The 12821-nt window shown below is 46.3% G+C and overlaps 1 protein-coding gene across 1 annotated transcript in view; it reads left to right on the top strand.

The window, feature by feature from the left end:
- Positions 1-7859: 7859 nt before the first annotated feature.
- gcgrb (glucagon receptor b) overlaps positions 7860-12821 on the top strand; it is a 66629-nt gene continuing 61667 nt past the window's right edge. Inside the window, exons 1-2 of the mRNA XM_084318201.1 lie at positions 7860-7984; positions 11477-11573. Coding sequence (XP_084174327.1) covers positions 7931-7984; positions 11477-11573 — 151 coding nt within the window. The 5' untranslated portion in view covers positions 7860-7930. The remainder of the gene's footprint in view (positions 7985-11476; positions 11574-12821) is intronic.

Genomic DNA, 12821 nt, shown 5'->3' with positions numbered 1-12821 from the left:
TGACATGTGAATGCGTCATCCACCTGTTGTGGGTGTGCTTGCATGTATGTATGCATACCAATTATTCCCTTGTTCTATTATCCATCTATCATCCATAGAAACACCCATATATCACCGACCCCGTGATGGGGGAGCCCCTTTGAATTTCCCATCTGAGGTTTCTTCATATTGCTAGGTTACAAGGAGTTGTTCCTTATCTTCATTGGGGAAAGTCTGGTTGTGATGTAACATTGTGGATGTTATGGTGGTTTCTATTGTGGATCTATTGTGATGTTACTTTTTACTTTTATTTATAGCATTTTCAGCTTTTTCTGACCGATAGAGGGAGAGAGGGAGAACGGGAGGAGAGGTAGGGAAGACATGCGGCAAATGGTCGCCGGGACTGGGAAACGAACCCGGGACGACCGCTTCGCGACTCAGTGTGCTATGTGGTGTGCTACTGGAGCGCCACCTATTGTGATGTTACTTGATGATCTGTGAAGCCTGTCGAGGCAACTCGTTGTGATTTTGGGCTATACAAATACATTTGACTTGACTTGACTACCTTGTCCACTAGGGCTGTCCCCGAAGCCTGTTTTTGGGCTTCGAACTTCGTCAGGGTTTTTCGAAACGGATGTTCGAACCTTCGTTTTCAATTTGAATAAAGTAATTAATCTGATTAAATTAGTATTTTTTTTGTATCAACTTTCTATTTACTCTAATATTAGTGTAGCCTAATCTTTATCTGCAACTGTGAAGAAAAACCCCATTGGTTTAAACAGAATGAATAGACACATAAAAATATAACAAAACAAAAAAAAATCAAATGTTGATTTAGAATTTGAATGCCCGGCGAAGATTGTGCTCGTCACCAATGCAAGAGGCTGCGGTCTCGACTCCCGGAGTCAGCATTGCCCTGCGGCTTGGGCCGGTCGTCATACTAACTCGTTTGGCTGAATTAGGGGGAGGGAAGTCGTGGGTGGTAATCTGGCGTTGTGGACAGCGACGCCTACAGGTCAGGTCTGGGCGCCTGCTCAGCGAAAGGCAGGAAATGGTGAAGGCAGCGTGACCTCCCACGCGTTACGCTTCACCAATGAGAGTCCTCGCTGCCAGGTGAGAAGAGAGCCACTGGCTGTCTCCACATGTGTCGGAGGAAGCATGTGGTGGACTTCAGGGTTCCCTTGTACTGACCAGTAGGAGGAACATGCGCACAACAACCAGGTAGGGGCATAACGACTAAATTGGGATGGGGAGAAAAATTGAAAATCAGGCGGAGAAAAAGAGGATATAAAACGTTTTTTTTTTTTTAATGCCAACGTAACGAACGATGGTCCGAACGTTTGAACGTTTGGGCTCAGCCCTATTGTCCACCACCAGCTCTTGGTGCCTGATTGACTCCAGAAGGGCTATAGAATGCTCAGGCTAGATGAACGGTGGCATCACTCAGCAAGATTCCTCAGTAATAATAATGCTCTGAGTGATGTTCCAGAAGCGGTCAGGGTGACCCCCTGCACTAGATCAGAGGCTACAGTCTGTTCCAACGCAGGCACCTTCCCCCCGATACTAAGGCCCTTTTGAGGAACACAGTGAGTTTCCACTGGGGGGGCCAAGGTCTAAGCAGTTGTGGGACATTATTTCACCACATTATGTAGGACTTTTCAGAATGGCAGGAACTTCGGCGGGTGGTGCTTGTGGTGCTTGTGGTGCTGGACAGTCTGAACGATCGAGTACTGGCAGCGTTTCTTTTCAACTGCCATTTAAAAGAAAATCTGCAGCACAGTTTTTTGTTGTTAATTGAGCTATGCATTAAAACATTCACCCCTAGCAAATCTTTTAGTTAATCAATAGTCTGCCATCAGAACAGTCCTATGTTCGTAGCTTAATTATTTAACGAGACATTTAACATATACATTTCGCCAATGACATCTGCTTTCAACCAGGAAAACATACAACTGATAAATCTAGTGATCTAGGCAGAAAACCGAAGAAAAAATAAATCTGCAAATCTCTTAGTTACCACAAGATTGTATAAGCTAAGCAGGTGAAATGTGTGCAAGTCAAGTAAGATCGCTATTTTATATTACTAGGCAACGTGGGTGTAGAGAAGTGCATTGAGTGGTCTGTTGCATGTTCCTGTTCAATGCGAGGACCAATATGTGGTAAAATAGTGTGCAGGGAACATTGGTCTGTTCATTTAACCGGGATCACTGAGATCTGATGAGACTGAGAAAACTGGCCATTCCGTTTTCTAGTGAGACACTAGAATGACTGGAGACCTTTGTTCACATGCCAGCCTAATCTTCGTGGGTCTTGGGTCAAACACCAATGGGCAGAAGGAACAAAGTTCCGGGTAATGTTGTTCAAAATGTGGCTACAGTCTGCAGCTAGACAAGCCAACCTCATCAACCTCACCAACCTCACATAACCCAGAAGAGCTCTCTCTCTGTTTCTGTCTCTTAAGGGGGGTACACACAGTGCCGTCTGGGAGAAATGCGAGGCCCTGTGCGAGATTTAAATGCGTGAGGCCCTGCGCATAAAAAAAAAAGTGCTTTAAATTTCCTAAAAATATTAAATCAGGTTGTCATCTCCATAGGCGCCGATTCATGTTTCTGCTGGTGGGTGCACAAAACAGTTGAATGCCCTACCCCCACGCCCAAGATAAACGTTCTGCAATAACCATAGCCTACATCAGGGGTCTGCAATTAGGTTTGGCCGTGGGCCAATTTTTCCCCAAGCCATTGTATGGCGGGCCAGAACCAAAAACAATGGCTAATTTAATATAATGATAGTTAAAAATGTTTAACTCTGTCAAAATAAACAAGCTGCATAGGTGGCATAATAAACTATAAACGACATATACATGTTTGCACTGAACATTATACCTTTGTCTTTTTTCCATTGTATTATAAAGCGCCTCTCTCTATCGGTCTATCTGACGGCCACGGACCGGTTTGTATTAATTAACATTTGTATTAATTATATCAAGCGGATAACTGAGAAATTCGGCACTACTGGTGAATGATACCGTTAATACGGCAGAGAGAGAGCGAGAGAGAGAGAGAGAGAGAGAGAGAGAGAGAGAGAGAGAGAGAGAGAGAGAGACCACGGCAGGTGTGCAGCACAACAGAACAGAGAGAGAGAGAGAGAGAGAGAGAGAGAGAGAGAGAGAGAGAGAGAGAGAGAGAGAGAGAGCGCGAAAGAGAGAGAGAGAGAGAGAGAGAGAGAGAGAGAGAGAGAGAGAGAGAGAGAGAGAGAGAGAGAGAGACCACGGCGGGAACAGAATAGATTGCATGAAAAAGTCACTATGTCGCAGAATCAATGGCAAAGTTGAGGTCCAAGAGGAAGGAGACAACGTCGACGCATTTTTCTACCGTGGAGATGACAAAGTTCACCAGTCCCATGATATTGTCCCCCCGTTGGGATGAACTTGGGAGTCTGTTCCTTGTTTATCTGCCACACGTTAGCACTCAATAACGTAGCTAATGCTAGCTAGCTAGGGTTAGCTAACTAGCTAGCTAGGTTAGCTGATGACTCCCCGACTGAACGTTCTAACACGCAACACTTTAACGTTCATCTTAAGTTCACAGTCCATCTGCCGAACGTCCTCTTCGTCTTGGCGTAACCTAATCACTATAATTGGTATTGATAAGCTTACGGCATGCAGCGTTATTTCTTCTGCTCCGATGCTGCACATTTGGTATTTCACGTTTTCAAAAGTAGGATGCTCTTGGCCAAGACGTCCACTCGCTCCCGTGGATAGCGCCGAAGAGACCCCGTACCTGTACCCCCTCATGGATAATACCGGTCATCTTCACATCTCTCTACCGACTACCAGACCGACGCCAACCCTGCGCATAAAAAAAAATTTGCTTTAAATTTCCTAAAAATATTAAATCAGGTTGTCATCTCCATAGGCGCCGATTCATGTTTCTGCTGGTGGGTGCTCAAAACAGTTGAATGCCCTACCCCCACGCCCAAGATAAACTTTCTGCAATAACCATAGCCTACATCAGGGGTCTGCAATTAGGTTTGGCCGCGGGCCAATTTTTCCCCAAGCCATTGTATGGCGGGCCAGAACCAAAAACAATGGCTAATTTAATATAATGATAGTTAAAAATTTTTAACTCTGTCAAAATAAACAAGCTGCATAGGTGGCATAATAAACTGTAAACGACATATACATGTTTGCACTGAACATTATACCTTTGTCTTTTTTCCATTGTATTATAAAGCGCCTCTCTCTATCGGTCTATCTGACGGCCACGGACCGGTTTGTATTAATTAACATTTGTATTAATTATATCAAGCGGATAACTGAGAAATTCGGCACTACTGGTGAATGATACCGTTAATACGGCAGAGAGAGAGAGAGAGAGAGAGAGAGAGAGAGAGAGAGAGAGAGAGAGAGAGAGACCACGGCAGGTGTGCAGCACAACAGAACAGAGAGAGAGAGAGAGAGAGAGAGAGAGAGAGAGAGAGAGAGAGACCACGGCGGGAACAGAATAGATTGCATGAAAAACTCACTATGTCGCAGAATCAATGGCAAAGTTGAGGTCCAAGAGGAAGGAGACAACGTTGACGCATTTTTCTACCGTGGAGATGACAAAGTTCACCAGTCCCATGATATTGTCCCCCCGTTGGGATGAACTTGGGAGTCTGTTCCTTGTTTATCTGCCACACGTTAGCACTCAATAACATAGCTAACGCTAGCTAGCTAGGGTTAGCTAACTAGCTAGCTAGGTTAGCTGATGACTCCCCGACTGAACGTTCTAACACGCAACACTTTAACGTTCATCTTAAGTTCACAGTCCATCTGCCGAACGTCCTCTTCGTCTTGGCGTAACCTAATCACTATAATTGGTATTGATAAGCTTACGGCATGCAGCGTTATTTCTTCTGCTCCGATGCTGCACATTTGGTATTTCACCTTTTCAAAAGTAGGATGCTCTTGGCCAAGACGTCCACTCGCTCCCGTGGATAGCGCCGAAGAGACCCCGTACCTGTACCCCCTCATGGATAATACCGGTCATCTTCACATCTCTCTACCGACTACCAGACCGACGCCAACCAGCTCCCCCTAGTGTTAGTCCTCCCACGATGCTTTGCCGGGCACAAAAGTAAACGGTCCATTGAAACCAATAGCATATATCTGCAGAGCTGCAGAACCCGGAACAAGTCAGACACATTCACGTGTCTACACTATTCTACAAACGTGTCTAATGTGAAATATATAATCATGTAAGCAAAACTAGATTTTAGGTCTGTGGTGGAATGTGATTGTTAACATTCTATTTATAAAAAAAAATAAAAAATTCTCGCGAGGCCCCCCTTCTCGCAAGGCCCAGTGCGACCGCACGTCTCGCACGCCCCTAGCGGAGGCCCTGGGTACACACCAAGCCAATTGTCGGCTGTCTAAAACATTGGTTAGGGTCGGGAGTGTCGGTGGTCCAAGTTGGTGTGTCCAGTACGTCGGATAGCGTGGGAGGATGTCGGGGTGAGTCGGGACATTCGGGCATGGAGTGATCGGAAAAGATAGAGAGAAAAGAGAGATCCCTCTGATTGGCTGAAGACATGGAAGTCACTTCATGTGGTCTTCCATTTCCCCTTGATGATACAGACTACCGCCACCTGCTGGTGTGGAGTTATTTAATCTCACGCATGTTGAAACCCAACAATGGGTAAATGGCTTATTGTCCGAGCTGAGTGGATGCAAGGAGCAAGGTCTATGATGGCAGGCAAGAACAAAGGGGCAGATGAGGTGGAGGCCAGGCGAGGGGTTTGAGCTGGGAAGCCAGGCTGAGGCTCACCAACGAGGGGCTTGAGCTGGGAAGCCAGGCTGAGGCTCACCAACGAGGGGCTTGAGCTGGGAAGCCAGGCTTAGGTTCACCAACGAGGGGCTTGAGCTGGGAAGCCAGGCAGAGGCTCACAGACGAGGGGCTTGAGCTGGGAAGCCAGGCAGAGGCTCACCAACAAGGGGCTTGAGCTGGGAAGCCAGGCAGAGGCTCACAGACGAGGGGCTTGAGCTGGGAAGCCAGCCGTGGCAGAGCAGAGCAGGGCAGGGCAGGGCAGGGCAGGGCGGTGTGGGGCAGGGCAGGGCAGGGCAGGGCAGGGCAGGGCAGGGCAGGGCAGGGCAAGGCAAGGCAAGGCAAGGCAAGGCAAGGCAAGGCAAGGCAAGGCAAGGCAAGGCAAGGCAAGGCAAGGCAAGGCAAGGCAAGGCAAGGCAAGGCAAGGCAAGGCATGGAGTCAGGGGAAGGAGTCAGGCTGGAAAACTGCAACAAGGACAAATCAGGAGCAACACTGACAGAAGAGAATAGGCTATAGCGACACGACTGACTGGGTTCCAGAGTCTACGCTCTGTTGGTCTTTACATCAGGGCTAATTGGTGAGAAGATGACAAACAGCTGGTAGCCTGCTGACTCTTGCACACATGGCTCCACTCCTGCAATCAGAGAGAGAGAGAGAGAGAGAGAGAGAGAGAGAGAGAGAGAGAGAGATTGATTACTATGTTAGACCCTCTGTGTGTATAAACATGTACATGCAATAACAAATTATAATGAGGATGAATAAAGATGATTAGTGGATTAGATTGTATTGTGCATGTGTTTGTCTGTGCGCCTGTGTGTAGTGTGTGTGTGTGTGTGTATGTGGTTACTGTGCGTGTGTTTATGTATGTGTGTGTGTGCGTGCACGCCTTGGTCTGTGTAGGAATAAGGGATGGTTCTACACAGGTGTTTGTCTGCGTTCTACCAGTTGTGTATTGTATTGTGCATGTGTTTGTCTGTGTGTGTAGTGTGTGTAGTGTGTATAGTGTCTGCATGCAGGGGCGTGGCTGGGGGGGGGGGGGGGGTAGCTTAGGATGATTCCAAGGGCCCAGCACTGGGGTGGGGGCCCAACATTTTTTTTTACTAGACATCACTCAGGTGTATTTATTGATGCTCTCATTGATACTATGTTTGTTTCTGAAGTGTGTGTGTGTGTGTGTGTGTGTGTGTGTGTGTGTGTGTGTGTGTGTGTGTGTGTGTGTGTGTGTGTGTGTGTGTGTGTGTGTGTGTGTGTGTGTGTGTGTGTGTGTGTGTGTGTGTGTGTGTGTGTGTGTGTGTGTGTGTGTGTGTGTGAGATATATAGAGAGAGGGGGCGGGCTTTGGTAGACTATTGCATTGGTCCATTCATTGAAGATGAACGCAATGCGACATCCTTTACTAGGCTCACCCACCAACAGTACAGGTGCTGAACTGCTGATCCGAATGTATAGGTAAAAACCATATTATGCATTTTCATCAATAAATAAATGGCCAAAAAAAAATTTGCTTGCACGTTTACGCGCGCTCGCATTCACTGGGGGCCTACAAATACATTCTTTCATGGGGCCCAGAATATACAGCTACGCCCCTGTCTGCATGCATTGTTGTTACTGTCTGTGTGTGTACGTGCATGTTTGCACACATTCATCCATTAGTGTGTGTGTGAGTGTGTGTGTGTGTGTGCATGCCTGGATGTGTGTAGGAATGAGGGATGATTCTACACTGGTGTTTGGCTGCAGTTGAGTCCCCTTCCTCTCTCTCTCTCCCTCTCTCTCTCTCTCCCTCTCTCACCCCTACCCCCCTCTCTTCTGACAAACATCTCCATTTTGTGTGTGTGTGTGTGTGTGTGTGTGTGTGTGTGTGTGTGTGTGTGTGTGTGTGTGTGTGTGTGTGTGTGTGTGTGTGTGGGTGTGTGTGTGTGTGTGTGTGTGTGTGTGCGTGCGTGTGTGTAGGCTGGACGGTGAGACCAAGCGGCCAGCCGAGACACCCCCTCATGAGTTGAGCTCCCTCTGCACTCCTACCCCCACCCTCCCCATCCTCCTCCTCCCCATCCTCCTCCTCCCCACCCTCCTCCTCCTCCTCCTCCTCCTCCTCCTCCTCCTCCTCCTCCTCCTCCTCCTCCTCCTCCTCCTCCTCCCAGCATCAGTGGGATGTCCCAGGTGTATGTCCTCTGGTCCCTGCTCACACTCGCTGGCTACTCACAGGTATAGTAGCCTCTCACCCCTGTGTCTCTATCTGTGTCTGTCTCTCTGTTTGTCTCTCTGTCTCTCTCTGTGTTCGTCTCTGTTTGTCTCTCCATCTCTCTCTGTGTGTCTCTCTCTCTCTGTGTCTCTCTCTCTGTGTCTCTCTCTGTCTGTCTGTGGCTCTATGTGTCTGTCTTTCTGTTTGTCTCTCTCTGTATGTCTCTCTCTGTGTCTCTCTCTGTCTGTATGTCTGCCTGTGTCTCTCTCTGTATGTCTCTCTCTGTCTTTCTCTCTCTGTCTGTCTCTTTGTGTCCGTCTATCTGTTTGTCTCTCTGTTTGTCTCTCTCTGTGTCTCTCTATGTCTCTCTCTGTGTGTCTCTCTCTCTCTCTCTCTCTCTCTTTCTCGCTGTGTCTCTCTCTGTCTGGCCTTCTGTCTTTCTTCACTGTTCTCTGTCTGCCTTTCTCTTAATTTCTGCCTCCTTATTCAATTTAATTCTTAAACAAGAGCAGTGCCCATACATAACGTGTGCCCGTTCAAAAAGTGCCCATACATAACGTGTGCCCGTTCAAAAAGTGCCCGTACATAACGTGTGCCCGTTCAAAAAGTGCCCATACATAACATGTGCCCGTTCAAAAAGTGCCCGTACATAATGTGTGCCCGTTCAAAAAGTGCCCGTACATAACGTGTGCCCGTTCAAAAAGTGCCCGTACATAACGTGTGCCCGTTCAAAAAGTGCCCGTACATAACGTGTGCTCGTTCAAAAAGTGCCCGTACATAACGTGTGCTCGTTCAAAAAGTGCCCATACATAACATGTGCCCGTTCAAAAAGTGCCCGTACATAACGTGTGCCCGTTAAAAAAGTGCCCGTACATAACATGTGCTCGTTAAAAAAGTGCCCGTACATGACATGTGCCCGTTCAAAAAGTGCCCGTACATAACGTGTGCTTGTTCAAAAAGTGCCCGTACATAACGTGTGCTCGTTCAAAAAGTGCCCGTACATAACGTGTGCTCGTTCAAAAAGTGCCCGTACATAACGTGTGCTCGTTCAAAAAGTGCCCGTACATAACGTGTGCCCGTCAGGGGAGCGTAACTCGAGACATGGTGAAGAAATTTGCTCTGTACCAAATTTGGTGACAATTGCTCAATATTTTTTTTTATTTATTTAGTAGTAGTGGAAAACAAATATTTGGATACAATTTTAGATAGTGGAAGATGGATCTAGGCTTTCTGAGAGTTACGGTTCAAAGGTTACAGGCCAAAATGTAAAGATTGTTTATCCTTGTGGCCAAATGGCACCAAATTCCGCTGCACTCCCCCAGGTCCTCAGCAATACACCTGTCGATAAGCGGTTCTCGAGATAATGTGAATTACAGACACGCAGACAGATATTCCTTCCCTCATAGCTTGCAGCCTCACAGCTCATCCAATGGACTTCAGGCTCGCCCCTGCACTCCCTCGGGTCCTCAGCGACACACCCGCCAAACGCTACATGTGGTTATAGCCCCACCATCTGACTAAATGGCACTAAATTGGACACAGCACTCCCTGGGACACAGACAAACACACACACACACACACACACACACACACACACACACACACACACACACACACACACACACACACACACACACACACACACACACACACACACACACACACACACACACACACACACACACACACAAACACATACCCTCACACACACACACAAACACATACCCTCACACACACACACACACACACACAGACACACACACACACACACACACACACACACACACACACACACACACACACACACACACACACACACACACACAAACACACACACACACACACACACACACACACACACACACACACACACACACAAACACACACACACACACACACACACACACAAACACATACCCTCACACACACACACACACACACACACACACACACACACACACACACACACACACACACACACACACACACACACACACACACACACACACGCACACACACGCACACACACATATCCACTTATTTTCTATCATGGAACTTCTCACTTCAGTCTCACTGGTTATTTTCTCATTTACTGACATTTACTGTTTGGAAACAATTATCCTTTGATCTGCAAAAAGAGTACATGATACAGCGGTAATTTACTGTAAAACCCAAGTGAGAGGAAGAAAGTCTTGAGATGGACTTCCAGTGTCCAAGGCACCCCTGCGCTGTCCTACGAAGATGATCTAATCAAACTGTCCTCTTCGTTTCATCAGTGGTTCTCAACGTGGGGTCCAGGGAGCCCCCACGGGTCTCCCGGAAAAATGGGGAATCATTTAATTTATTAATTTCACTATTTGTTTTTCTTTTTTTACAATATTTGTATTGCATTTTCTTTTTCCAAACACATAAAACTAAAATACAAGACAAAAATGCATTACAACCCCCTCCATTCCCTAATTATAATTCAAACTAACACACATAAACATGCAACAAAAAAGTACAGTTTTTGTTGAAAGTACAGTTTTTCCTTTTGTACAGTATGTACGGTAAGTTCGCTTTTCCATCGCAAAATTCTCACACACTTCCTGTAACCATTGTTCATGGTCTTTGTACCTCCTTCCAGTTTAGAGCAACCACTCTCTTGGCTTGTAACAGACAAAAATGCATCAATTTCTTCTTTCTAGTGCTAGCTGGAAAGTTCTCTGGGTACACGTGTAGTATACATATCTTAGGATCGATCGGGAATAATCTCACTATTTACTGTAATTCACTAGAGGTTATCCCAACTATGAGAGAGCAAGACTATTGACTTTTTATTATTGTAACGTCTCGTGGCTGTGTGACGTCAACTAGCCAGCATGAGATAATCGCACCAGGTTAGCTTAGTTTAGCAAGTAGCTAATCAGACGTTGTCGCTTTTGGGATTTACTGCACACCCATTTATCATCAAAAGCATATGGTTCGGCCTATGACCAGGCATCGTATGTCATTCAATGTACAACAAATAGATTCACAGCCACATCGTTACTAGAGAACTAGACAAGTTAATGCTGTGCCGGACAGGAAGTGAAGTGAGTCACTGGCTCAAGTTAAATCAAATGAAACCTGTTGCTACATCAGGTACAAAACAAAGAGCGCCACTTAGTGACCAAAACATGGCACTGCAACTAAATAATAACACAAAAAGATAATAGGCACATTTACACTATTACACTATTCTGTGTACATGGCTGCATTTTATATAGCGCTTTTATCCAAAACGCTTTAGAATTTGTTCCTCACATTTTACCCGTTCACTCACACGTTCACACACAGACGGTGGAGGCAACCATGCAAGGTGACAACCTGCTCATCGGAAGCAATTAGGGGTAAAGTGTCTTGCTCAAGGACACTTTGACACTCTGCCCGAGTGAAATTGTAAAGCGATATTTACCATTCATGGGGATTTCTCTCAAGTGTGTTCATAATTGACTTCTGTGTATATATAATATAAGTCCTGTGTTTTCCTACAGGTCTCCTCGACCAACTCCCTGGCGCTTCTCAAGGAACAATGGGGCCACTACAGAAACCAATGCATAGACCATATCAACACCACGCCTCCCGCCATTGGTGAGCTCATCAATAATGAACACTGTGTGCATGGTATAAGGGTGGCATCTTAAGCCATGTGTGCATGTACACAGATATTTCTAAAACACACTTTTCACCATTCCTGTCCATACCAGCAGCGTTTGTGTGTGTGTGTGTATGCATTTCTGTGTGTGTGCTTTTGTGTGTGTGTGTGTGTGTGTGTGTGTGTGTGTGTGTGTGTGTGTGTGTGTGTGTGTGTGTGTGTGTGTGTGTGTGTGTGTGTGTGTGTGTGTGTGTGTGTGTGTGTGTGTGTGTGTGTGTGTGTGTGCATTTGTGTGAATGTGTGTGTACGTGTGTGCATTTGTGTGTCTGTGTGTGTGTGTGTGTGTGTGTGTGTGTGTGTGTGTGTGTGTGTGTGTGTGTGTGTGTGTGTGTGTGTGTGTGTGTGTGTGTGTGTGTGTGTGTGTGTGCGTGTGTGTGTGTGTGTGTGTGGTGTGTGTGTGTGTGTGTGTGTGTGTGTGTGTGTGTGTGTGTGTGTGTGTGTGTGTGTGTGTGTGTGTGTGTGTGTGTGTGTGTGTGTGTGTGTGTGCAAATCTCCAACCTGGAAAGCTCTGTTTTCAGTGGCCTAAAACTGCAACATTTTCACGTGGATGGGATGCCAAAACACAGAGAAAATACTAAATATTAATAAATATCCATATATGTGTGACAAGGCCTTAAGTAGGACTTCATTCACCTCTATGTATCCAGATCTGCTGAGCACTTAAGAACTTCTCCAGCGACACCCTGCCTGCCTTATCCTCCCTCACATCCCCTCCAGGAGCAGCTGAGTTCAGCACAGTGTCGCTCTGTCTGCCACTGAGCAGCTCCACTGGAGCATTTCAGAGCTAAAGTGACTTTCTTAAGCTTCAGCTGTGGGTGTTGAGGGATGATAAAGTGATATTAAGGATGTATGCAGTAAGGATGTATGCAGTAAGGATGTATGCAGTACGGATGTATGCAGTAAGGATCTATTCAGTTAGGGTGCATTCAGTTAGGATGCATTCAGTTAGGATGCATTCAGTTAGGATGCATGCAGTTAGGATGCATGCAGTTAGGATGCATGCAGTAAGGATCTATTCAGTTAGGGTGCATTCAGTTAGGATGCATTCAGTTAGGATGCATGCAGTTAGGATGCATGCAGTTAGGATGTATTCAGTTAGGATGCATGCAGTTAGGATGTATTCAGTTAGGATGTATTCAGTTAGGATGCATGCAGTTAGGATGTATTCAGTTAGGATGCATGCA

This window comes from Notolepis coatsorum, assembly GCF_963971535.1.
Source record: "Notolepis coatsorum genome assembly, chromosome: 7".
Taxonomy (NCBI): Eukaryota; Metazoa; Chordata; class Actinopteri; order Aulopiformes; family Paralepididae; genus Notolepis; species Notolepis coatsorum.
The sequence above is the reverse complement of the archived record's forward strand: the minus strand, read 5'-3'. Positions and strand labels throughout refer to the sequence as shown.